Source organism: Aquarana catesbeiana, linkage group LG07 (genome assembly GCF_042186555.1).
Source record: "Aquarana catesbeiana isolate 2022-GZ linkage group LG07, ASM4218655v1, whole genome shotgun sequence".
NCBI lineage: Eukaryota > Metazoa > Chordata > Amphibia > Anura > Ranidae > Aquarana > Aquarana catesbeiana.
This window is the reverse complement of record NC_133330.1, coordinates 293,260,438-293,287,102: the sequence shown is the minus strand read 5'-3', so window position 1 is coordinate 293,287,102 and position 26,665 is coordinate 293,260,438. Positions and strand designations below refer to the sequence as shown.

General features: G+C 45.9%; 1 protein-coding gene across 6 annotated transcripts in view; it reads right to left on the bottom strand.

Moving 5' to 3' along the window:
• Positions 1 to 26,665, bottom strand: part of EPS15 (epidermal growth factor receptor pathway substrate 15) — a 226,143-nt gene that overhangs the window by 59,720 nt on the left and 139,758 nt on the right. For all 6 annotated transcript variants that reach the window (XM_073593554.1, XM_073593549.1, XM_073593550.1 and 3 more), the window contains one exon: positions 8,041 to 8,113. In XM_073593554.1, the coding sequence (XP_073449655.1) occupies positions 8,041 to 8,113 (73 nt within the window). The remainder of the gene's footprint in view (positions 1 to 8,040; positions 8,114 to 26,665) is intronic.

The following is a 26,665-nucleotide window of genomic DNA, read 5'->3' as shown; positions in this document are numbered from 1 at the left end:
TCCTAAAACGTCCGTTTAGCAGCAGCAGTGTACATGAGGCCTAATACCTACCTGAGCCCATCTCAATCCAGCAATGTGCACAAAAGCAGCAGTTCTCCTGGGTCTCTTCCTCCTTATTGTCAGAGACAGCAGCGGGAGCAACTGACTCCCGCTACTGTCAATCGCAGCCAGTGAGCCAATTGGGGGAAAGAGCAGGGACAGGCTGAGACACGCTCCATGTGTGAATGGACATACAGAGCAGCGGCTTGAGAGTAAGTCTGCTTGGGTACCCCCATAGCAAGCTTCTTGCTATAGGAGCACTCTGCAAGAGGGAGGGCCCAGGAGAGCCAGTGAGGGACCCAAAAAGAAGAGGATCGGAGCTGCTCTGTGCAAAACCACTCCACAGTAAGTAAGTATAACATGTTTATTATTTGTGGATAAGACAACCATGGGCGTGGTTGAGTAGTTTAGCAAGAGACAAGCAGGGCTGACACCACTCTATGTGTTGTTGCTGGTGTAATTTCACCGCAGGCGTTTTTGTTTCTAACCCTTCTACAAGGTCATATTAAAAGTAGAATTATGGTCAAAAAATGAAAAAAAAAAAATACCATGCAATAAACACTTTTACAAAGCTTGTTTGCATAAATGTAGCAAATAGGCAGTTCCGTACCCAGTATGTGATTGCTTGCAGCTCTACTTCCTTTTACAAGGTGATGATGCAGTTCCACCCCCATTACAAATGGCTGCATTGTCACCCTTGCCATCTCACCATTTTAGATCGGGGCTTAATAATGTCACAGTGTGCTTGTCAGTCATTGTAAAGTCTGCATTGACACTCGTATTTTTTTTGCTCTGAGAATCTAAATAGTGTTATTCCATGTGTCCATGCTCATTACATTAGGCTATTGGCATTTTTTTGAGCTTAAGCGACTAGGGGCAGAAAAAAAAATAAAAATTTGTAGAGTTTTTTGCAGCGTTTTTCCAGCGGAAAGAATTGCTGAACACTCCAAAACACTACTGAAATGCTATTAACAGCTTTTTTTTTTTTCTTCATATACTGTAAAAACAATAATAAAACGCTAATGCTACTAAAACGCTACTACAATCCTGCACAAAAATGCTATTATTAGCATTTTTCTCAAGCATTTTTTTTTTTAGGCTAATAATAATGCATGGTGCCTAAAGGTCCTGCCTATGGCTTGTCCACCCGCTGTATGTATACCAAGATGTAGTTTACAAAAAGAGACGCAGCAACTAACAGAGTACTTGGAAAGTATGCTAACTCTACATAACACTTTCCAAAATTGGTATAAGATTCATTAGCAATGATGCATGAGGCTAACGTTGAACTACACATTAGGATACATACTGGAGGTAAGAATCAACATTAAGCTAAAATTGCATTAGATCTGTGACTTTCACAGGGTTTACTGGTAGACTAAATGGACACATACTTCCTTTAGTTCTAGAAAAATTCTCACTTCTATTTTTATTACCGTGTCCTGTGTCTCCAGGGGACAAAAGTACATGTAGTCCTTTGTCCCATCTTCCTATGTGCTCTCCAAGGCTGGCTGTGAGTTTGTACAAAGCACCCTTCCTCCCTCTATGGCCGACCGACGACACTTGCCTGCTTACCTGGAACATTTCAGCTTTGATATCTGTGTTGTCAAACAGGTGTGGAGGGAGGAGGGATGTCCTGTTCAATCTCACATCTAGCCCTTAGACACTACATATGAAGACGGGACAAAGTAATATGTGAACAGAACTCATTAAAAAAAAAAAAATGGAGGTGAGACTTTAAGGATTCTCCAGCTATTTAATATTTTGAATACGGAAAACACTGAAGAAGGGTGACACTACAATTGATTTTGTAATGGCCATGGGAGCTAAGCAGAACTGCAAATTATAGTGGAAACAAATCACCACTGTAGTCCCTCAAAGGCATGATTTAAAATTTAAACTTATGACTCTGAAGTCCCCCAACTCCCTCTAAAAAAGTGTGCCATATAACTTTTTCGCACAGGTCTTCCGGCTGGTTCGATTACATCACAGGTCCTACCTTTTCCTTTCCGCCAGTAGCACAGGGAGATCTTTTCTGCTGGACTGAATGGCACACACCTAATGACATGTCAGTGCCATAATATTCTGGAGTCCAGTCTTCATGACGACAATGTCCCAGAGGATGGGCGCAATGCAGCCTGAGTTCAGAAGATGTGGGCTGTACGACACTAGCTGTCATTTACCCCTTAAGACTAAGGGATAATCTAGTGGCAGAAAGAAATTACTGAGAGAAAACTATGGACTGTAGATGAATATTGACGCAAAAACCTTTTCTATTTTTATTATAACTGGGTTATTAAAAAATAAATAAAAAAAAAAAGGTTAGGCTAACGATAATCCAAACAAATTTAACACCACGTGGGCATGTTGGTTCCACTACAAACATTCCACGACTCAGACTACACCACCTGCCACCTCATCACCTCCACCCGGAACTCCCTAAATTGTTCTATGCTCTTAGAACTCATAAACCATACACCCAACACTCTTGTATGCCAATCCCTTAATCCTCCATTCTTCCCACACCTCATTCTCACCCTAAAGGTCACTACTGGCCACTAACCCCTCTCACAGCGACCGCTGAGGACCACACCCACTATACCTCCGAATGCCTCGGTTTCCTAGCATAGACACGCTTCTGAAAGGTCACTGGAACACCCCCCTCCCTTTTCTTTTTCTGCTTTGTCAATCTTACAATTCTGCTCCCCAATGGGACTAGATATTATGCCCTACCACACCGTTCTAAATTTGACATTTTCTTGTCTCCAGAAGCCCTCCCATCCACAGAAAGCTCCCTCTTAGGGGTGGATGGTTCTCGGGCCAACCTTCGATGGTGTGGACATAACATCTATGCTTGCCTCAACCTTCATATTAGACTCCTACCCTTATATTACGCAACACCAGCCCTCACAGGCGTGATGAATATCACTCTCCATGAATCCCACATAGTGCACCAAATGTGTTCCATGAAGTTCGAGTGCAACTAATGGTTACAGTTCTTATCTAAGCTTGTGACTCCTCACACTTCTAACGCTGCGACACATATTCCTGTTATTTTTGTGTTAGGTTACTCAGCCTTTAAAAATGTCTCTGCCTTTCTGATTCTTGTGTTCTGTATATTGATATATATATACTGCTTAACCCCTGTATTTCTGTAAAATTTAATAAAACTTTTTTGAGAAAAAAAAAAGGTTAGGCTTTGTTTAATTTAATTGTAGGACCCAGTTTGGGATCTAGTTGCAAAGACTGCACAATCAAAATTGAACATTAAGTCTTTTCTCATAGGAGCCAGTTAGCAATTTAACATTCTTGTACCCAAAAAGTTATAGTTCCTTCACCTATACTTAAATCATTGCTAGGGCAGCTGAACGTTCTCAAGGCCTAAACCATCAAAATTGCCATTGAGTGTCATAATCCATGAGGATAGAGGCTATAGAACTTGCAGAAGGAGATCACCAAGCCACTTCTAAAGACCACTGCAGAGAAAATACTTATCAGTTTGCAATGGGCAGGAAACTCAGGACCAAAGGACACAAGTAGAACTATAAGCAAAAATGTTTTTTTCATTTTGGATAGAGCAAAAGAAGTGTATCCCCCTCAGATTTTTTTTCCCTTATCTGTGCCCCATTGCAGCGATTTTCTTTCACTTCCTGTCCCATAGCTAAACAGAAGGTGAGAGGAAATCCCTGCAAATTAACTGAAACCCTTCCCTTGGTGGCAACTTTTGGTAACAAGGTACCGAAGAAATACCACTGCTTTGATATAAAAAATACATACAGAACGTTTATTAAGCACAGCGGGGTACTTTAAAAAGGTGCATTGTGCTTTGAAATTCCAAAGAAAAAGAGTGCTATTGACACGAAAGGATAAAAAGAAGCCCATTACCACTATTGCGATGTATAGTACATGGGCTTTATCCAGTGCATTAACATGCATTGAGTGAAGGCAGCTTATTCGCACCATTTCTGGCAGTACACTCCACCTGAATGCATTTTGAGCTGTGCTGCATCGCACGAAGCCATTCAAAATGTGTTTCTGCAATGCAATACTGTGAATGGGCCCTCAAAGTCATGTGACCAGACTCTCCTCCAATCACAGAGTTCTCTCTGCAGCGTAAAGCAGAAAAAATTCCATGGGACACTACAGTCTCCACAACGCAGCCTGTATTTTATAAATTAAGTGTAAAGTGCAGGCAGCAGTGTAAAGTAACATTGTGGTGTCTAGCAGAGAGCGCTATATGGTCTGGTATTAATTGGCCCCTTAGTTTACTAATTCATTGTATATAAACAACCACCATTAAAAACATTAAAATAACAGTAAAAAAAAAAAACAGTTTCAGCCATTTTTAATTGTGTTAATTGTGTTGCTGCAGCCATTTCCTGTATACATGCACTTGCTCCAGCAACTGCTGCCTATTATTTCTCAGGGCAGGTTACCCTATAGTTTTAACAGTGGACCTTTACAATATGCTCCAAAGAAGAAAAATCATCCAAGAGGTGCTGGGACTTTGATGTGAGTTATACAATGTAGCGAGGGGGGAAAAAAAAAATTTGAAGAGCGGCTGATGAAAACAGACAATGCTACCCCCTCCAGTGAGTACCCAATAAAGTTACAAGAAAAAACATGCAGAAATGGGAGGAGCACCAGACCAAAAAAATAAAGGAGTCCAAGTTAATTTGTTATTCTGTGAAATAAACTGATACTTCGCAAAATATCAAAAAACGATTAAAATAAATGTGACTAAATAAACAGCAGCTACAAAAGAATGTGACAAAAATTCAAATAAGAAAGGTGTAGCGCTAGCAAAATATGTGTACCAAGAAAAGGTGCACACAAAGTTCAAAAGTCCAACATATTGAAAAGGACAAATGTATATAAATTAGAAAAGTTTATGACTTGAATCCAAAGGGATTAGGTGAAAGTCCAATGACGAAGTGATATCCATCAAAGATACGGGGTGTAGTGTGGAACATCAACCATATGTGAATCCAACAAATGAATAAGATAGGATACCCTTACCAGAGCAGTTGGACCCGGATGTCAGCGACACCGAATCATAAAGGCTTGTATACACGGATAGATGGTTCTTTCAGATGAATACAGGAACCCGAAGTCTCCAGGGATGTCTTCCAACGAACTCCGGGATCTCGACCAACCTGGAAAGGTAGTTCATCCAAAACGCATGCAACAACCACTCTCATCCAAATGGTTGTATATAAAAAAGGAGAGAGAGGGGGGCTCCAAATGGTACAGGTCAAAAAGGTGGGTTTATTAAAACCAACATACAAAATCGAATAAAACAAAACAAAAGTGATCACAATTGATAAAAGCAATGTGGGGAGCGATGAACCTTGTCTGACGCGTTTCGTCCTAATGGGACATCTACAGGGGCATCTACGAAGATGCCCCATTAGGACGAAACGCATCGGGCAAGGTTCATAGCTCCCCACATTGCTTTTATCAATTGTGATCACTTTTGTTTTATTTTATTTGATTTTGTATGTTGGTTTTAATAAACCCACCTTTTTGACCTGCACCATTTGGAGCCCCCCTCTCTCTCCTTTTTTTATATACAACCATTTGGATGAGAGTGGTCGTGGCGTGCGTTTTGGATGAACTACCTTTCCAGGTTGGTCGAGATCCCGGAGTTCGTTGGAAGACATCCCTGGAGACTTCGGGTTCCTGTATTTATCTGAAAGAACCATCTATCCGTGTATACAAGCCTTTATGATTCGGTGTCGCTGACATCCAGGTCCAACTGCTCTGGTAAGGGTATCCTATCTTATTCATTTGTTGGATTCACTTATGGTTGATGTTCCACACTACACCCCGTATCTTTGATGGATATCACTTCGTCATTGGACTTTCACCTAATTCCTTTGGATTCAATTCATAAACTTTTCTAATATATACATTTGTCCTTTTCAATTTGTTATTCTGTACTAAAAAAACACCGCCAATGTGTTTCAGGGGTCAGAGACACTCCCCCTTCATCAGGGCTTCAGTTAAAATTGAAAACCTTGAATGGACTCAAAATAGAGCTTTCCTGTGTGAATCTCTGTAGGGAAGCTAAATTCTGGATCAGGAGAGTAAAGCTAAATTCTGGATCAGGAGAGTAAAGCTAAATACACATGGACTGAATAGCGGCCGGTATCTTCCAGTTCAACAGCAACCGGCCGACATTTGGTCAGTGTGTACAGTTATCCTTCCAACAGAAGCCATCCTAATGACCAGTTTTGTTGAAGGGACATGCTGGAGAACCAGCATCCGATCAGCACTGGCAGCCAATAGCTGCCAGCACTGATCAGTGTGTTCTAGCGGGGAGACAATCCCCCCGTCAGAACACAAAGGTACATCGGGTAAAACCGCTGCACTAACATTGCTTCGTTAGTACGGCGACCTCACAGGTTTTTTTTTTTGTTGAGCCCGCTGGGTTGAACAAAATAAAACTTTACGTGTGTACCCAAACTTACTGGCCAGCAGTATCTGCATGAGCAATCAACATAAGTCCTATCTTGATTGCTCACACGGATTCTGTTGGCTAGTAAAGCCTAGTACACACTACTATTTTTTTTTCTTCGTTCAATCCATTGGCTGAGAGCACTGACCAGGAGACCCTTCGAGAAAAGCCAGCCGAAAGGACACCTTTCATACAAACGGGCTGAATGTCGGCCAGTTTCTATTGAACTGGCCGATGTCGCCCAACATTCGGCCCGTGAATACTGAGCTTTTCTCTGCTGATCCAACACTTAGCTTCCCTGCACAGGTTCATACATTAAAGCTCTATTTTGAATTCAAGTATTTGAATAATGAAGACCTCATAAAGAGGGAGTCTCTCTTTTTGTAGGACAAACGAATAAATTATATCGGACTCTTATCCTTTGATCTGGCACTCCATTACAATATTCATCAGCACAAATGCTTGTAGTGTTCATTGGGAGATAAAAGTTTCCTTTGGTTGATGAAGGGACAGGTTGACAATGCAGGAGAAAAACTGGGAGACATGGAAAGGGCACGATCACCCTATAACAGGAAGTGCCTGCACAAGGATCTTCATGGCAGAATCGCCAGTTATTATTTTAATGCAAATTTAACAATGACTTTGAAATTACTTTAACATGTTAAAAGCTTATGAGATTTTAGTGACTGTGTTTAAATATATTTTAAGAGGTCCGCCCAGACAAAACTAATTTCCAGATTTTTGGTATAGTATGTATTACCTATCTTGTATCCCTCATCCCGGTCTCACTGCTGGAGCGCCTACCTCTGTTCCCACTACTTTTCAGTATCTTTTTTTACTGTTGCATCAATGGAAATCTTGCCTCTCATGCTGCAACAAGGAGTTTCACTCTTCTCTTTTCTACAAGCAGAGGAGGTCAGACATGCTACCAAGGCAGAGAGATTCCCATGTTGTCTCCAGTGGCCAAAAAATGCCACTTTTTCTTTTGTGGAAGCAGTCTCATATCTTCTGCTGCAATAGAGATGGTTTCACTACTACTGGCGCAGCAGAATGTCTCATTCTTCCTGCTGCGTTACCCCACAGATTACTAGAAATTGAATGTCAATGGGGAGCATGAGACCTCCTCATAATTGCTGTAGACCAATAAAGATGACTTAAAAACTCAATCTAAGAGATCTTACTGGAATATGCCTGGGAGAAAAAAGATAATCAGTTTACAATTCAACTCAATAAGCTCAATGATTCTCAACTCCTGTCCTCAGGACCCACTAACAGGCCAGGTTTGCAGGATGACTGACATACATCACAGGTGATATCATTTGCTGCTCAGTGATTGCAGTATTCTAGTCTGCATCACCCCAAGGTAACCACTGCACTAGCCTTTACCAAAAACCAAATCATCTTTAATACAATGGGAGATCCTTTAACTACTGCTCCCTATGTTTGGACATATACCTCCCCTACATTCCTACAGTGTACATTCCTATGATAACAGCAGCAGACAGCTGCGGATGTCACATGCAAGCAACACTTTGCCTTACCTGAACCTCGTTGGTCCTCTTCTTCACTGCTTCCTCCTTCTCATTCAGTTCTTGCTCCACGTTCGTCTTCTCCCTAGAAGACCAGCAAACCATACAGGAATATCTGAACACATCAGTCACGGCAGGCATGCTAATCCAGCCACCCAGGCCGGAGTCCCACTTTAAATACATTGCTCCTTTTTATAACAAGCCGTTAGAAAGCCTGGAGAGACACCGGCCTAGGTAGCACTAAAACCAGCACCTCATCGTGGGAGAACGGCCAGGGTAAAATGGGAAAAGCTGGAGGAGGAGAGTGAGAAATCAATGAAAGACTCTGTGATGATCTCACTGTTGCTAAGGAGGAATGGGCTAATGCACAGTGCTGAGGAGTCAGGTGGGAGGGGAGGCAGCGGACAGCAAGCTGTGCACTTAACTCTGCACAAGCCTGGCTGTCAGCTCAGCACACATAGCATCAGACAGGTGGAGCTTAAATCAGACCGGAAACACAGTGATGTTCATTGATTTGCAGGATTATGAAAAATAAAAGAATTAAACGTGTTGGCAGGTATTGAATGGAGCATTTGAATTACTCTACACCGTACACAATGAACCTCCCTGCTGTGACTTGATAAAATCTCCCCAGTGTTTATCACAATGGTGAATTGGGCTTTTACGCTACAATTGCATCTGACCAGCAATAAATATTCTATGTGCAGTTATTAATTCTAAACAGGAACATGAACACAATTATGGCAGCTACAAGCCAAGCACGTTATTTTACTGGTAATAGATTATGGCAATTCAAGAACACTGTGTTAAAGTAAAAAATAATGAGGGAGAAAAATTGCTCTACTAATATCAAACAGCTGCCAGCATCAGCAATAAGACTAATTGCAATAAAATATAAAGAACAAGGGGGATGCAGTGCTAAAAATATATAAGTGTACCCCAGATGGATGTCCGGGGATTATATACAGACTATAAAGTGCTGTGTAAAGTGCTAAATGCATAAATAATAAAGGGATATACTGGAAGTGAAACAATACTATTGTGAAATATTCAGAATACTATAACACAGTGCTATGTGCTGTGCTAAATGCATATACATTCAAGGAGTAATCCTGGCAATTAAATAAAACATTCTGAATGGTGTAACAACCCAGACAAGATATGCTGACCTAAAACAGCCAGAGAAATTTCACATATAATGAGCTATATGAAAAAACTTTAAAATCAGAAGAAGTGAGTGGCAACATAAAAGTCACTTGAATATAATAGAGTTCAAAATGTCATCTTCAATCCCCTAAACGTGATCGCAGGGTGTTTGAAATTCATGGGATGTAATAATAAAGCTGAATCGAGCGGAGTGATATTCGCACACGACACCCAGAAATGTGCCTCCAACACCAGGGGAAAGGGATGGGTACTCTTACCCTAAGCTGTGGACACACGTGTCAGCGGCGGTGGGTCAAACAGGCTTGCATGGCAGTCAGGAGCGCGATCTCCAACCCGAACTCCTATGAATGGACTGGCATGTGCATACACCGGCGTCCATCAAGCCAAAGGTGACATGAAAACCTAGACTTCAATGGCAGTGTTCCTGGTATATGTAGTACTCCTCACATCCGGGAAGCAGCATGGATCATATGGAAAAAAAGAAGGCCTCCACATAGTGCAGATAAATCCAACATTTAAAAATGTATAATATAAAAAAAAAAAAGTACAAACATCGCTTCCAATGTGTACAAGTGGTGATCACAAAACAGATAAAAATAAGCGCGGTGTGCAGAGTTAAGCAGGCTATGTACTTACTTGGGTACATAGCCTGCTTAGCTCTGCACACCGCACTTATTTTTATCTGTTTTGTGATCACCACTTGTACACATTGGAAGCGATGTTTGTACTTTCTTTTATATTTTTTTACTTAAAAACATTTTTAAATGTGGGATTTATCTGCACTATGTGGAGGCCTTATTTTTTTCATATAATCCATGCTGCTTCCAGGATGTGAGGAGTACTACATATACCAGGAACACTGCCATTGAAGTCCAGGTTTTCATGTCACCTTTGGCTTGATGGATGCAGGTGTATGAACATGCCAGTCCATTCGTAGGAGTTCGGGTTGGAGATCGAGTTCCTGACTGCCGTCCATGCCTGTTTGACCCACCGCTGCTGACGCGTGTGTCCACAGCTTAGGGTAAGAGTACCCATCCCTTTCCCCTGGTGTTGGAGGCACATTTCTGGGTGTCGTGTGCGAATATCACTCCGCTCGAATCAGCTTTATTATTACATCCCATGAATTTCAAATACCCTGCGATCATGTTTAAATGATTGAAGATGACATTTTGAACTCTGTTATATTCAAGTGACTTTTATGTTTCCACTCACTTCTCCTGATTTTAAAAGTGTTTTCACATAGGTCATTATATGTGAAATTTATTTGGCTGTTTAGAGTCCGCACATCTTGTCTGGGTTGTTACACCATTCAGAATGTTTTATTTTATTACCAGGATTACTCCTTGAATGTGTTATAGTGTTTTGAATGTTTCACAATATTATTGTTTCACTTCTAGTATTTCCCTTGATTATATATGCATTTAGCACTTTATAGTCTGTATACAATCCCTGGACATCCATCTAGGGTACACATATATTTTTAGCCCTGCACCCCCCTTGTTCTTTATACTGTGTAAAAGTAGTCATAGGCATCGACCAATTAGACATCAGCAACAACACACTTACGATGACATCTTTGCTATTACACTTTGTCTTAAAGTGTATCTATACCTATATTTTCTTTCTAGTTTTGGATACAGCAGGGAAGAATTGCTATTGTGATCATACACAGATCCACTCAGAATACCAACAATGAAATTAATCTGTTTTACGCAAAATTGATCAATGACACAATATGTGTCTTACCCATAATTCATGGATTGGACCATATTGTCTGATTCTATGAAGAATGGTTTGATCTGTGTGTTCCATGTATGGCCACCACTGAGAGATGGCCCCTCATTTCCCGTTCTGGTAACACAGATTTATCAGACAGGAAATGGGGGAAGCTCACCAACAGCAAACACAGATACCCGGCAGGTTCTAACCTTTCCAAATTCCATCCTCAACTAGAAAAAAAAAATCCTTAGTAAAGCAATACACAAAGTATTTCATTGAGATTTCTAAAGTGACCACAAATTTCACGACGACTGTTTTTTAATGCTGCTGTTTTAAATTAAACTATAGTTTTCTAATTTCCTAAAACCAAGAATGATTTTTATTATTTTAACTTGGCTACAGTGGCACAGAGAGGGTTTATGTCAGCTTCGATTGACATCACTGCAAGCATTACAAAACAGCCGAAGCCTACACAGTCCTGACAAATTTTGCCAAAATACTGCCAAGGGCGACACGTCATCTAATTCTAATCATTAGCTGTTTGGCTGGCAGTAAACCCCATGGCAAGTCCAGAGAAATACATAGATCTTTTAACCATTCCCTTTGTGATAACATCATCATTTCTATGAATACCTCATCAATGTTCTTTGACCCACACATGCCACTTTAGGGCACAACCCCAGTCATAAATAATTATACAAAAACTAAAAGCTCATTAAAAGATAAAATTAAATAAATAAAAAAGCGCTTATGCTGCAATAATCACCTTCAATTTGGATCTGTCCACTGTAGTGCCTTTTTTACTGCCATTATATGTTCTTAGGTCGGTCATACCTGGAGCAAATTTCTATTTTTATTGTTAGAGGCTATACCAGCCGCTAGTGATAATCTCAGTATGCTGGTAGTACCTAAGTTGATCGATCAGTTTGGTACATTCAGCCTGCCCATACACGGTTCAAATCGGCAGGCCATAGATGATACAATTTGCTTTCCTGCTATCATAGGGGAATCCCTCCCACTGAGCTAATGTTTTCTTCCGGTGGGGGATGGGGGGCACGGGGAGTCTTCCTGTCCGACAGAACACAGTGATTATTGCTAGTGGCTATAGTCGCTAGCAATAATCACATCCCAAAAGTCCAACATGCTGGTTGTACCAAAGTCGATCAGTGGATCGACTTGGGTACAATCAGCCTGCCCATACTAGGTTCTGCAGGGACCGGCCGGGATTCAAACCTGTTTATGGCTAGCATAAAAGTCTGATGGCCTGCATCATTCAACCTAATTCCTCTGAACCCAGATTGTCCTGGACCCTAGACCCAGCCTCTGACTGGACAGTGAAAATAAAAGCAGCACAGTGATAAGCTAATTTCTCAGGTTTCTCGTGAATTAATTAGCAGGCTTTAATGCTGCAGTTTTAAATTAGATTACAGTATTTTATTTTCCTAAAAATATTTCCACAAATTGATGGGCCTCTTGTACTGCTTCTTTCTCTTCCACTCTGAGAGCTGCTGTACAGGGATGGCATGCTGGTACACACAAAGAAACACTGTTGCGGTGCATTGCAGTGCAGGTACATTGTGGAAGTGTGTTGGATGCCATTTAAAATAACACAGCAGTAGGTGTTTGGGAATTCCTCTCCTACATCATAAGCTGGGGTTCCAAGACCACCAGATTGGGGAATGATGCTATGCATTGGGGGGGGGGGGGGGGGGTTGACTGGTGAACTACACCAATAAGTGATTTACAAACTGAATTACTGAGCAGTTAGGCTGGCCATACATTATACAATTTTCTTATTCAATTTTCCTTTAGATTTACCAAAACCATATAATATGAGGTCAAACCTAAACATTTTGAATGTGTATGCAGTCAGGTAGGCCCTTGCACTACATAGTTGAAGGTAAATCTAAAGAAAATTGAACAAGAAAATTGTGTAGTGTATGGCCAGCCTTAGGCTATGCTTTCTGAAGGCATCTCAAGGCTTAAAATACATCTGTAGCTTAAAGCCTTTTATTTCGTGTTGGATAAAAAAGGGAGGATTGAAAACCCATGTTATATATTTGTGTGGTCTGAGATTTCCCCTGTCCTGGAGACATAACAGGAAGTGGGAGGAAAACTAAGTAAGGTGAATTTCATCTTTGACAGGTGTACCCATAGGAGGAATTCACTTCACCTCCTGCTTCAGGCACAGCTGTAAAATGTTGGATTTCCCTTCACTTTCTGCCCGGGCAACAATCTCCCCAGCAAGGCCAGAGACAATAAAAACCTGACAGTGGTTCCACATCTTCCCCATTCCCTTCACAACTTATAGGGGTATTAAACTCAAAAGTAAATATTTATTATAGGGTTGCACCGATACTAAGCATTTACACGAGTAGTGGTACTTGTGCAATTGCTCCGATACCTGAAACTGATACTTTCAGGCTTGTTTCTTTCTGTTGTCAGTGATAAAAAGCCTTCTGTGAACAGCAGCCCCTCACCCCCCTAATACATACCTGAGCCCCATCTCTATCCAGCGATGTCCACGAGTGCCTTGGCTGTCCGTGACTCTCCCTCCTGATTGGCTGAGACACAGCAGTGGCGCCATTCGCTCAGTTAGCCATCAAACTCAGTTAGCCAATCAGGAGAAGGGGGGGGGCGAACCTCAGCTCTGTGTTTGAATGTATACACGGAGCTGCAGCTCAACCGCCCCCATAGCAAGCTGCTTGCTGTGGGGGAACTCAAAATGAGGGAGAGGCCAGGAGCTCCAGCCACAGACCCAAGAAAAGGAGGTTCGGGGCTGCCCTGTGCAAAACCACTGCACAGAGCAGGTAAGTATGAGAAGTTTGATATTTTCATAGAAAAAAAAAACAGAGACTTTACAATCACTTTAAGGAGCGGGGCCACTGCGTCCTTAACAAACAATGACTCATTCAGCTGTCAGTAGGAATCCCCTTTGACAATTGTTAAGCAAGTATTGGAGCTGTCAATAAAAAAAAAAAAAAAAAAAAAAAAAAAAAAAAAAAAAAAAAAGCAGCTTGACAATGTTTAGCAAAAACATTTCTCAGCCACTAAAAATGAAAAATTAAAAGAAACATTGTTTAATTTTCTGTTTATTCATTTACAGATCAAAGGGGTGAACTTACCTGCTATGTAAATGTAACGCTTTATTCTCCTTCTCCATTTAAATATTTTCCTGCTGATTTTTTTTTTTCACTTCTATTTTATAAACTAAACTATTAATTAAATAAAACTTTTTTTTTGTTTTTGTTTGCTTTGCTCGTTATTTTTACACCTTTAACATATATTTACACGTATCACATTGAAAAAAGCGCAAAGTAATAATTAAAAAAAATGAATTTAAAATTTGTAAATAACTTTCCAATCCTTTGTACCATTGCTGACAGCTGAAGTGCAAACAAAACAGTTACCGACAGGTATTGGTAATTGGGATCGGCAAGTACTAAAAATAAAAAAAGTACTCGTACTCGCTGTAAAATAAATGATATTGGTGCATCCCTAATGTATTGTATTGCAGCTCCTTACCAAATCTTAGATGTGACTGCATTTGTTTTCTTTTTTTTTTTTTTTTGACACTTTTCACCTGGTGATCTAGCCAGTAAGTTTTTTCAACACAACAAGCTCTCCTGCAGATGTAGCAATTAAGTGTGTTGAGACAAACCATTTACCACTGACAGGGATGCTTACAATGATCTGCTTTTATTTATTCATGTAAAACCTTTATCCCAAAAGAAAAAATGTTGCAGTTACTGCTTGTGTAACTGCAGTGTGAGCTGGAGTCTGGCTTCAATTTGTTAGTGTATCTAAATCTGCTAGTACACCAAACACTCCCCTTCCCCCAGACCGACAATGCTGCTATCTGTTGTGCCCCTGTTCTCCTTCATCCAGAGTGGAGGTAATGTAGCATCCCTGGCGGTATTCCCGAGTGTGGCTCGGGGTTAAAATTCAGTACCATTAGCGGTAACCCCGAGCCACACTCGGGATCGCATTGCAGGATCCTGGGGCGGCTTTACTTACCTTGTCCCCGGGATCCTGCGATGTCACCCGCAGTGTCCGAGGGCTCCGTCCTCCTCCGAAGCCTCTCCGTGCCAGGCTCCATTCCCTGCGAGCGGCGCGACGCACGGGGGCGGAGCCTGGCGGCAAATTCAAAAAATAGTAAAAATCATAACACATACAGTACTGTAATCTTACAGATTACAGTACTGTATGAAATGATTTCACATCCCTTTTGTCCCCCGGGCTTTGGCCCATGCCCTGCATGCAGTTTTATATTATATACACTGTTCTTTCTGCCTGGAAACTGGAGATTGTCCATAGCAACCAAAAAGTGTCCCTTTACGTCAAAAGTGGCTTTAGACCAGCTAGAAAACAGCGATAGTAAATTAGAACACTTGCAGAATTGAGCGATAGTGAATTGTGGGGAAATTTATTTTATTACTATTTTTTTTTTTAATTATTTATTTTTATTTATTATATTATAATTTATGTTTTTGTGTTTCAAACTTTATCATACCCGGGATATCTACTAGACTCTGGTTTGGACAGATTTAAGTGTGTTATTGTTAAGATTTACAGACCTACAATATAAAACGCCAAATTTCCATGCAAAATAATTGTACCGCTTTCAGCGCCCAAAATCCGAAATAATCATACCGCCAGGGAGGTTAATACAGGTGGTGTGTTTCTGACCTGATCACCAGGTGAAAACAGAGGGGGGGGGGGGGAAATACAACGAATACAGCCACCACAATTAAGGATCGGTAAGTTGCAATATATTACATTTTTGGTTTTGGGTTGAATACCGCTTTAAACAAAGTTGTGTAGAAATACACTATTTTCATTTTGATTGCAGTGTACTTTAATGAGGAATGCTGCAGAGATAAAAAGAAAACCAGGGCTTGACTTTCAGCTGAGAGTCAGGTCAAATCTTTCTGTGGAATGACATAGTAATGAATAGATGTAAACTGTCACAAATCAAATGATGAAAGGATAACATTCTGCTGTTCAAATACTTCTCTCCAGAGGTCACTCCAATATTTCCATGGGAATAAATAATATTTATTTACCATTAATTATAAGCATTTATATACCGCCGATAATCTGTGCAGTGCTATGCATACTGTACATGAACATCAGTCCCTGTCCCCAAATAGATTACCCCTCGAAGGTCGCCATCTCACATGCATGAATACACACAATAATACAAGGGCCAATCAATCTACAAACATAGGTAGGAACATGCTAAATCCATGCGGATAGTGTCCCAACTTGGATTTGGACTGAAGAACCAAGCTCATAATATTTCCTCCCCCACGTGCCTCTTGCCCTGACTTACCCATACCCACATACCAGGGTGCTAGGTGTTATCCTGGACTCTGAACTGTTCTTTCAGCCCCACATCCAATCACTTTGCAAAGTTTGCCACCTCAACCTCCGCAACATCTCCAAAATACGCCCCTTCCTAACCAATGACACCAAAAAGCTCCTAATTCACTCTCTGGTCATCTCTCTCCTCGTCTACTGCAACTCCATCCTCATTGGCTTACCTTTAAATAGGTTATCTCCCCCTCAGTCTATCATGAATGCTGCTGTCAGACTCATCTACCTTACAAACTGCTCAGCTTCTGCTACCCCTCTCTGCCAATCCCCCCATTGGCTGCCACTCATCCAACAAATTAAACTCAAAATACAAAGCCATCCACAACTCGGTCCCCAGCTACATCACTAACCTAGTCTCAAAATACCAACCAAATGCCCTCTTCATTCCTCTTAAGGCCTCCTGCTCTCTAGCTCCCTCATCACCTCCTCCCATACTCACCTCCAGGACTTCTTCCAAGCCTCTCCCATCCTTTGGAATTCCCTACCCCAATCTGTCTATCTCCAACTCTATCCACGTTTAGGCGATCCCTGAAAACTTTTTTTTTTTTCAGAGAAGCCTGTTCTGCCTCCACCTAACAACTGTATTTTCAATTTCTTCATCATCTCATCCCCACAGTTACTACCTTTTGTATCACTTGACCCTCCCTCTTAGATTGTAAGCTCCAAACGAGTAGGGCCCTCCGATTCCTCCTGTATTGAATTGTATTGTAACTGTACTGTCTGCCCTAACATTGTAAGGTGCTTCACAAACTGTTGGCGCTATATAAATCCTGTATAATCATAATAAAAGACCCCTATGCTTCAGCCAGAAATGGTAACCACTAAGCCTCTGCGCTGTCTAAGACCTTGCAGCTCTCTCTAGACTGGGGAATCCTTGTAGATATACTATAAAACAGAAAGAGCATGGACATTATGAGATATGTGACTATGGGTTGCTGAAAGGATTCAACAGCTGGTCACTCTCAGTATCCAATGGATCCAGCAGGTCTCTTCTTTTAAATTATATGCATGTTTGTCAAGCACTTTTGTGCGTATAATATAACATTTTATAATAAAATTGTATTAAAGATAGACTATGCCGAAGCAATTTCCATATTTTTTATAGAAATGTAGAAACGCAAATATTTTTGTCCAATAAAAAAATACTGGCTTGTTTTATAACATTCATCAAAATGATGAATTAAATGTGCCCAACATAACAGGCCCTTTAAAAAACACAAGTTACATTGATCCACAAACCAAAGGGAACTATGTACAGAAACAAGGCCGAGGCTATTTGAAATTATAAGATCTCATAATCAAAATATAAAGCAGCAATAATGTATTCTTGTTATATGCAATGGTCTATTGCATAGACAAGAACTGCAGCAAAAGCTTTGGAAATTTAATACATCTGCAAATTCATGGGACTTCTTCCATCAAGCCAATTATACCAGAAATAGAAACCCAGACATACAAAAGCACAATCTCTACTAAGCTGTAACAGCACCTGCAATTCAATTGAAACACAATTCTGCAACTACAGCAATGTACATCTCAAAATGGACAGCATTAAAGAGATGAACCTCCGCACAAACAGTATTTATTACTTAGCTTATTCCCATATGGATATACAGGATCATGACCTATGCATTGTATATAAAGGGAAATGTTCAAACTATGTTTGTTGACATGGGGGAACTGTAGACCACGGTGAACTCTGGGTCTATGCCAACATTCTATAGAAACTAATGACAGTTGTGTCTACAAATTTAGAGAAAAAAAAAGCATTTCATTGGGTAAAATGGACACTTATAAAAGGTCTACAAAAGGCAAACAATTAAAAATAAAAAATGTATATTTTCTTTTAATATCTAACTGTACTGCCTTGGGCCATATATACTTGGGCACACAGCGTAAAATTACAAATGTATTTCTATGCCTGGGATTAATGCTACACCAATACCAGTATCGATGCCAAGCATTTGCACGAGTGCTTGTACTCGTGCAAATGCTCCGATACCAGTACTGATACCTTCGTCCCAGTTGACAATGCTGCGGTTGAATTCCACCTGTTTTCGAGTGTGATTTAGGTGCGCATTCACAGCGCGATTTCTGTCAGGTGCAATTCCAATGCAAACTTTAAGAAATCAGAGCTGAGCCCAAGTTGGTTGTTAAAGATGCATCCTTAACAACCGATGATTCATCAGCTGTTAGCGGTATTCCCCGCTGACAGCTGAAATGTAAACAAAAGAATGCCAGCAATTAAAAATTCGGAAGAAAAACAGTGCGGGGGGACGTGGGCTTTCCTACCTGGTGGACCTGCTTGCTGGGATTACGATTTAAGGTGGTCTCAACCTCGAAATCTTGGGTTTTATTGTCCCACATTATGATCCAAGTGGCAGATCGTATGGATAACCACCTCCTAGTGTTCACAATGATTTTTTTTTTGTTATATATCCATGTGTTATACGTTATGTAAATATGTTATTCCTCTCCACTCTGAAGGGACAGTTGATGTCCTGGCGGACCTGCTCCTTAAAGCGGGGGTCCACCTATCTATCGTTTTTTTTTTTTTTTTTTTTGAGTTCATTCACAAACTTTTCTTCTCAGCATTACATACTCACATATTGTGTGTAATATGTGCGCCTGTGTCAGATTTCGTCGGAAAGAATAACTTATATTATTCACTGCAGGCGGTTTCCATCTTCATTGTGGGCATTTGAAGCCCACAAGCATTTATTTCCTGGATGTGATGAATGCTGTGCTCCCAGCATTCACCGCTCGTTCCCGCACATGCTCAGTGGCATCCTGGGAAGCCTGAGACTAGCTCCCAGGAGTCTGGGAGAGGCTAGAAACACGCCTACTCCCACGGGAGGAGAACCAGGAAGTGCAAAGAAGAATAGAAAAATAAAAGGTAATTACGAGGATTTAAATTTTTTTAAACGGCATGTCAGCATCTAGGCAAGGAAGCGAATACATACAGATATTGTTCAAAATTTGGGTGGAACCCCGCTTTAACAACCGGCTTGGGCACAGCTGTGATTTGTAAGTTTGCATTGGAATTGCACTTGACAAACAGAAATTGCTAAATGCGGCTGCAGTAACAATGTCCCGCCTCCTGTGACAGACGGCACACTGATCCAATGGCTGGACACTGAATCAGCGTGACGTGATTACAGGAGGTGGAACATTGTTACTGCAGCCGCCCGGGCAATTCAATTCACAGCTCCAGGACACACGGAGATGCTGCTCTGATCCAGGCACGGGTGAGGCTGCATCCAGACACAGGCAAGCTGCATATGATGAGCACTGGCAGGCTGCATGAGGGGAACTGGTGAGGCTGCGTTGATCTCTTGTAGTATTGTCTGCAGTCTGACCGTCTCATGTACTAAGTCTGCATTCCCTGACCGTCTCCTCTACTATATTACAAAAAGAAAAATATCTAAAACCATCCCTTACTTCCCTCCTATCTCAGCGCTATGGGTTTCTAGTTTGGATCATATAGGCCAGGGGTCCTCAAACTACGGCCCGCGGGCCACATGCGGCCCGCCGAGGACATTTATCCGGCCCACCCCACCCAGGGCCAGATTCCCGACAGGCCAGGCTCGGCTCGGCTTGGGCAGGTCCACTCTGCTTCGGCAGGGAGCATATCCACTCCACTCAAGCCGCCTCCCCCACCCCAGTAATGGAGGGCTCCGTGTGCCGCACTGCATGCTGGGAAGTGTAGTTTCCAGCACAGTCCCGCGCGGAGGGTGACAGCGAGACAGGAGGCGCGAAGAGTGACAGTGAGAGCGGAGGCTTCAGGCAACAGCCTACTAACAAGTGAGGACCCCTGTCCATCCCACTATCCCACTGTCCCTCTGTCCACCACACTGTCCACCACACTGTCCATCACACTGTCCATCACACTGTCCATCACACTGTCCATCACACTGTCCATCACACTGTCCATCACACTGTCCCCCTGTCCACCCCACTGTCCCCCTGTCCACCCCACTGTCCCCCTGTTCACCCCACTGTCCATCCCACTGTCCCCCTGTCGCCCCCTCTGTCCCCATGTCCATCCCTCTGTCCCCATGTCCATCCCTCTGTCCCCCTGTCCACCCCTCTGTCCCCCTGTCCACCCCTCTGTCCCTCCCCCTGTCCACCCCACTGTCCCCCTGTCCACCCCACTGTCCCCCTGTCCACCCCACTGTCCCCCTGTCCACCCCTCTGTTCCCCTGTCCACCCCTCTGTTCCCCTGTCCACCCCTCTGTTCCCCTGTCCACCCCTCTGTCCATCCCACTGTCCCCCTGTCCACCCCACTGTCCCCCCCTCTGTCCCCCTGTCCCCCCCTCTGTCCCCCTGTCCACCCCTCTGTCCCCCTGTCCACCCCTCTGTCCCCCTGTCCACCCCTCTGTCCCCCTGTCCACCCCTCTGTCCATCCCACTGTCCCCCTGTCCACCCCACTGTCCCCCTGTCCACCCCACTGTCCCCCTGTCCACCCCACTGTCCCCCTGTCCACCCCACTGTCCCCCTGTCCACCCCACTGTCCCCCTGTCCACCCCTCTGTCCCCCTGTCCACCCCTCTGTCCATCCCACTGTCCCCCTGTCCACCCCACTGTCCCCCTGTCCACCCCTCTGTCCCCCTGTCCACCCCTCTGTCCCCCTGTCCACCCCTCTGTCCCCCTGTCCATCCCCTCTGTCCCCCTGTCCATCCCCTCTGTCCCCCTGTCCATCCCCTCTGTCCCCCTGTCCATCCCCTCTGTCCCCCTGTCCATCCCCTCTGTCCATCCCACCCCACTGTCCACCCGTCCACCCCGCTGTCCCCCTGTCCACCCCGCTGTCCATCCCACTGTCCCCCTGTCCACCCCACTGTCCATCCCACTGTCCCCCTGTCCAACCCTCTGTCCCCCTGTCCACCCCACTGTCCATCCCACTGTCCCCCTGTCCACCCCACTGTCCCCCCCTCTGTCCCCCTGTCCCCCCCTCTGTCCCCCTGTCCACCCCTCTGTCCCCCTGTCCACCCCTCTGTCCATCCCACTGTCCCCCCCCGTCCCCCTGTCCATCCCACTGTCCCCCTGTCCATCCCACTGTCCCCCTGTCCATCCCACTGTCCCCCTGTCCACCCCACTGTCCCCCTGTCCACCCCACTGTCCCCCTGTCCACCCCACTGTCCCCCTGCCCACCCCACTGTCCCCCTGCCCACCCCACTGTCCATCCCCTCTGTCCCCCTGTCCATCCCCTCTGTCCCCCTGTCCATCCCCTCTGTCCCCCTGTCCACCCCTGTGTCCATCCCACCCCACTGTCGCCCCCACTGTCCCCCTGTCCACCTCACTGTCCCCCTGCCCACCCCACTGTCCATCCCCTCTGTCCCCCTGTCCATCCCCTCTGTCCCCCTGTCCACCCCTGTGTCCATCCTACCCCACTGTCCCCCTGTCCACCCCACTGTCGCCCCCACTGTCTCCCTGTCCACCCCACTGTCCCCCTGTCCACCCCACTGTCCCCCTGTCCACCCCACTGTCCCCCTGTCCACCCCTCTGTCCCCCTGTCCACCCCTCTGTCCATCCCACTGTCCCCCTGTCCATCCCACTGCCCCCCCCCCCCGTCCCCCTGTCCACCCCTCTGTCCCCCTGTCCACCCCTCTGTCCATCCCACTGTCCCCCCCCCGTCCACCTGTCCATCCCTCTGTCCCCCTGTCCATCCCACTGTCCCCCTGTCCATCCCACTGTCCCCCTGTCCATCCCACTGTCCCCCTGTCCATCCCACTGTCCACCCCACTGTCCCCCTGCCCACCCCACTGTCCCCCTGCCCACCCCACTGTCCCCCTGCCCACCCCACTGTCCATCCGCTCTGTCCCCCTGTCCATCTCCTCTGTCCCCCTGTCCATCCCCTGTGTCCATCCCACCCCACTGTCCCCCTGTCCACCCCACTGTCGCCCCCACTGTCCCCCTGTCCACCCCACTGTCCCCCTGCCCACCCCACTGTCCATCCCCTCTGTCCCCCTGTCCATCCCCTCTGTCCCCCTGTCCATCCCCTCTGTCCCCCTGTCCATCCCCTCTGTCCCCCTGTCCATCCCCTCTGTCCCCCTGTCCACCCCTGTGTCCATCCCACCCCACTGTCCCCCTGTCCACCCCACTGTCCCCCTGTCCACCCCACTGTCCACCCCACTGTCCCCCTGCCCACCCCACTGTCCCCCTGCCCACCCCACTGTCCATCCCCTCTGTCCCACTGTCCATCCCCTCTGTCCCCCTGTCCATCCCCTCTGTCCCCCTGTCCACCCCTGTGTCCATCCTACCCCACTGTCCCCCTGTCCACCCCACTGTCGCCCCCACTGTCTCCCTGTCCACCCCACTGTCCCCCTGTCCACCCCACTGTCCCCCTGTCCACCCCACTGTCCCCCTGTCCACCCCTCTGTCCCCCTGTCCACCCCTCTGTCCATCCCACTGTCCCCCTGTCCATCCCACTGCCCCCCCCCCCCCCGTCCCCCTGTCCACCCCTCTGTCCCCCTGTCCACCCCTCTGTCCATCCCACTGTCCCCCCCCCGTCCACCTGTCCATCCCTCTGTCCCCCTGTCCATCCCACTGTCCCCCTGTCCATCCCACTGTCCCCCTGTCCATCCCACTGTCCCCCTGTCCATCCCACTGTCCCCCTGTCCATCCCACTGTCCACCCCACTGTCCCCCTGCCCACCCCACTGTCCCCCTGCCCACCCCACTGTCCCCCTGCCCACCCCACTGTCCATCCGCTCTGTCCCCCTGTCCATCTCCTCTGTCCCCCTGTCCATCCCCTGTGTCCATCCCACCCCACTGTCCCCCTGTCCACCCCACTGTCGCCCCCACTGTCCCCCTGTCCACCCCACTGTCCCCCTGCCCACCCCACTGTCCATCCCCTCTGTCCCCCTGTCCATCCCCTCTGTCCCCCTGTCCATCCCCTCTGTCCCCCTGTCCATCCCCTCTGTCCCCCTGTCCACCCCTGTGTCCATCCCACCCCACTGTCCCCCTGTCCACCCCACTGTCCCCCTGTCCACCCCACTGTCCCCCTGTCCACCCCACTGTCCCCCTGCCCACCCCACTGTCCCCCTGCCCACCCCACTGTCCATCCCCTCTGTCCCCCTGTCCATCCCCTCTGTCCCCCTGTCCATCCCCTCTGTCCCCCTGTCCACCCCTGTGTCCATCCCACCCCACTGTCCCCCTGTCCACCCCACTGTCGCCCCCACTGTCCCCCTGTCCACCTCACTGTCCCCCTGCCCACCCCACTGTCCATCCCCTCTGTCCCCCTGTCCATCCCCTCTGTCCCCCTGTCCATCCCCTCTGTCCCCCTGTCCACCCCTGTGTCCATCCTACCCCACTGTCCCCCTGTCCACCCCACTGTCGCCCCCACTGTCCCCCTGTCCACCCCACTGTCCCCCTGTCCACCCCACTGTCCCCCTGTCCACCCCACTGTCCCCCTGTCCACCCCACTGTCCCCCTGTCCACCCCACTGTCCATCCCACTGTCCCCCTGTCCATCCCACTGCCCCCCCCCCTCTGTCCCCCTGTCCACCCCTCTGTCCCCCTGTCCACCCCTCTGTCCATCCCACTGCCCCCCCCCCCCGTCCACCTGTCCATCCCACTGTCCCCCTGTCCATCCCACTGTCCCCCTGTCCATCCCACTGTCCCCCTGTCCATCCCACTGTCCCCCTGTCCATCCCACTGTCCCCCTGTCCATCCCACTGTCCCCCTGTCCATCCCACTGTCCCCCTGTCCATCCCACTGTCCCCCTGTCCACCCCACTGTCCCCCTGCCCACCCCACTGTCCCCCTGCCCACCCCACTGTCCCCCTGCCCACCCCACTGTCCATCCGCTCTGTCCCCCTGTCCATCCCCTCTGTCCCCCTGTCCATCCCACCCCACTGTCCCCCTGTCCACCCCACTGTCGCCCCCACTGTCCCCCTGTCCACCCCACTGTCCCCCTGCCCACCCCACTGTCCATCCCCTCTGTCCCCCTGTCCATCCCCTCTGTCCCTCTGTCCCCCTGTCCACCCCTGTGTCCATCCCACCCCACTGTCCCCCTGTCCACCCCACTGTCCCCCCACTGTCCCCCTGTCCACCCCTCTGTCCATCCCACTGTCCCCCTGTCCATCCCACTGCCCCCCCCCCCCTCTGTCCCCCTGTCCACCGCTCTGTCCATCCCACTGCCCCCCCCCTCTGTCCCCCTGTCCACCCCTCTGTCCCCCTGTCCACCCCTCTGTCCATCCCACTGTCCCCCTATCCATCCCTCTGTCCCCCTGTCCATCCCCTATATATATTATTATTTATTATTCATTCTTTTATTCTTTTGCACTACAAAAAAGATGTGTGCATAGGAATTAGTTCATATTTTTTTTAAACTATAGTGTGGCCCCCCAACAGTCTGAGGGACCGTGAACTGGCCCCCTGTCTAAAAGGTTTGAGGACCCCTGATATAGACAATACAAATTTAAATTTAAACAACAAATATTTAAAATGAATAAAAAACACCTATGTGTTTAATCAGCGGCCCCCTAAAAACAAAGTAAATACTAGAATATGATAAAGTTTGTTACTGTTTAAAAATTCAACCAGATATGAAATTTTATCAGAGCGGCGCTCCTGTCAAGCTAAACACATTGACTGGCTAACATATGTACCTAACCATATGCAATCAATAAATACAATATTTAATACACAGGCACAATGACCAAGGAATAAATAGTGATAATAGAGTGAATGATGGAGAGAAAAAAGTCTGTAATGAGTTAGATTGGTGCACCTAAAGAAATCTGCTGGCGAGTGCACCTTTCACCACAATCCTCCACATCATGTATTGGTGTACGAGGCAGGATATCGTGGTTGTTTGAGGCTCATTTTTATCATCAGTCCGGTGAGTTTGAACCCCAACGGGGTTTGTGAAGCACATGTGGAGGATTGTGGTGAAAGGTGCACTCGCCAGCAGACTTCTTTAGGTACACCAATCTAACTCATTACAGACTACTATTATCATTCTACTATTTATTCCTTGGCCATTGTGCCTGTGTATTAAATAGTGTATTTATTGATTGCATATGGTTAAGTTCATATGTTAGCCAGTCAATGTGTTTAGCTTGACAGGAGTGCCGCTCTGATAAAATTTCATATCTGGTTGAATTTTCAAACAGTAACAAACTTTATCATATTCTAGTGTCTCCTCTACCATGTCCGCAGTCTCTGACCATCTCCTGTACTATGTCTGCAGTTTCTGACCATCTCCTGTACTATGTCTGCAGTTTCTGACCATCTCCTGTAATGTGTCTGCAGTCTCTGACAATCTCCTGTACTATGTCCCCAGTCTCTGACAATCTCCTGTACTATGTCCCCAGTCTCTGACAATCTCCTGTACCATGTCCGCAGTCTCTGACAATCTCCTGTACCATGTCTGCAGTCTCTGACCGTCTCCTGTACCATGTCTGCAGTCTCTGACCGTCTCCTGTACCATGTCTGCAGTCTCTGACCGTCTCCTGTACCATGTCTGCAGTCTCTGACCGCCTCCTGTACCATGTCTGCAGTCTCTGACCGTCTCCTGTACCATGTCTGCAGTCTCTGACCGTCTCCTGTACCATGTCTGCAGTCTCTGACCATCTCCTGTACCATGTCTGCAGTCTCTGACCGTCTCCTGTACCATGTCTGCAGTCTCTGACCGTCTCCTGTACCATGTCTGCAGTCTCTGACCGTCTCCTGTACCATGTCTGCAGTCTCTGACCGTCTCCTGTACCATGTCTGCAGTCTCTGACCGTCTCCTGTACCATGTCTGCAGTCTCTGACCGTCTCCTGTACCATGTCTGCAGTCTCTGACCGTCTCCTGTACCATGTCTGCAGTCTCTGACCGTCTCCTGTACCATGTCTGCAGTCTCTGACCATCTCCTGTACCATGTCCCCAGTCTTTGACCATCTCCTGTACCATGTCCCCAGTCTTTGACAATCTCCTGTACCATGTCCCCAGTCTCTATCTCCTGTATAAAAATATTTTTTAAAAACAGTCACTTTCGGTTTCGCTGCTGTTTCAGTATCGGTTTCGTTTTCAGGATCAAGGAAGATTTATTATCGGTTTCGGCACCAAAAAACCCATTCGGTGCATCACTAGCATCCAAAATAGGTATGAGTAATTGGTATCGGCGAGTACTTGAGAAAAACTATTCTCGTACTCAGCCTTTAAGAAAATAGTTTATGTTGTACATTGGAAAAAAAAAAAAAAATTGAATAAAAATTGTCAATTAAAAAAAAGGAAACTGGTATCGGTCCATGCCGACCTGGGATACACAGATGCTGTGTATATAGTTGCTTGTGGTATTAAATATCTGTGCATGGCTGTATGAAGGTTTATGCCACTACTTGTGCAAACCTGCGCATGCGTAACACTCGACACAGACTTTCTCCAT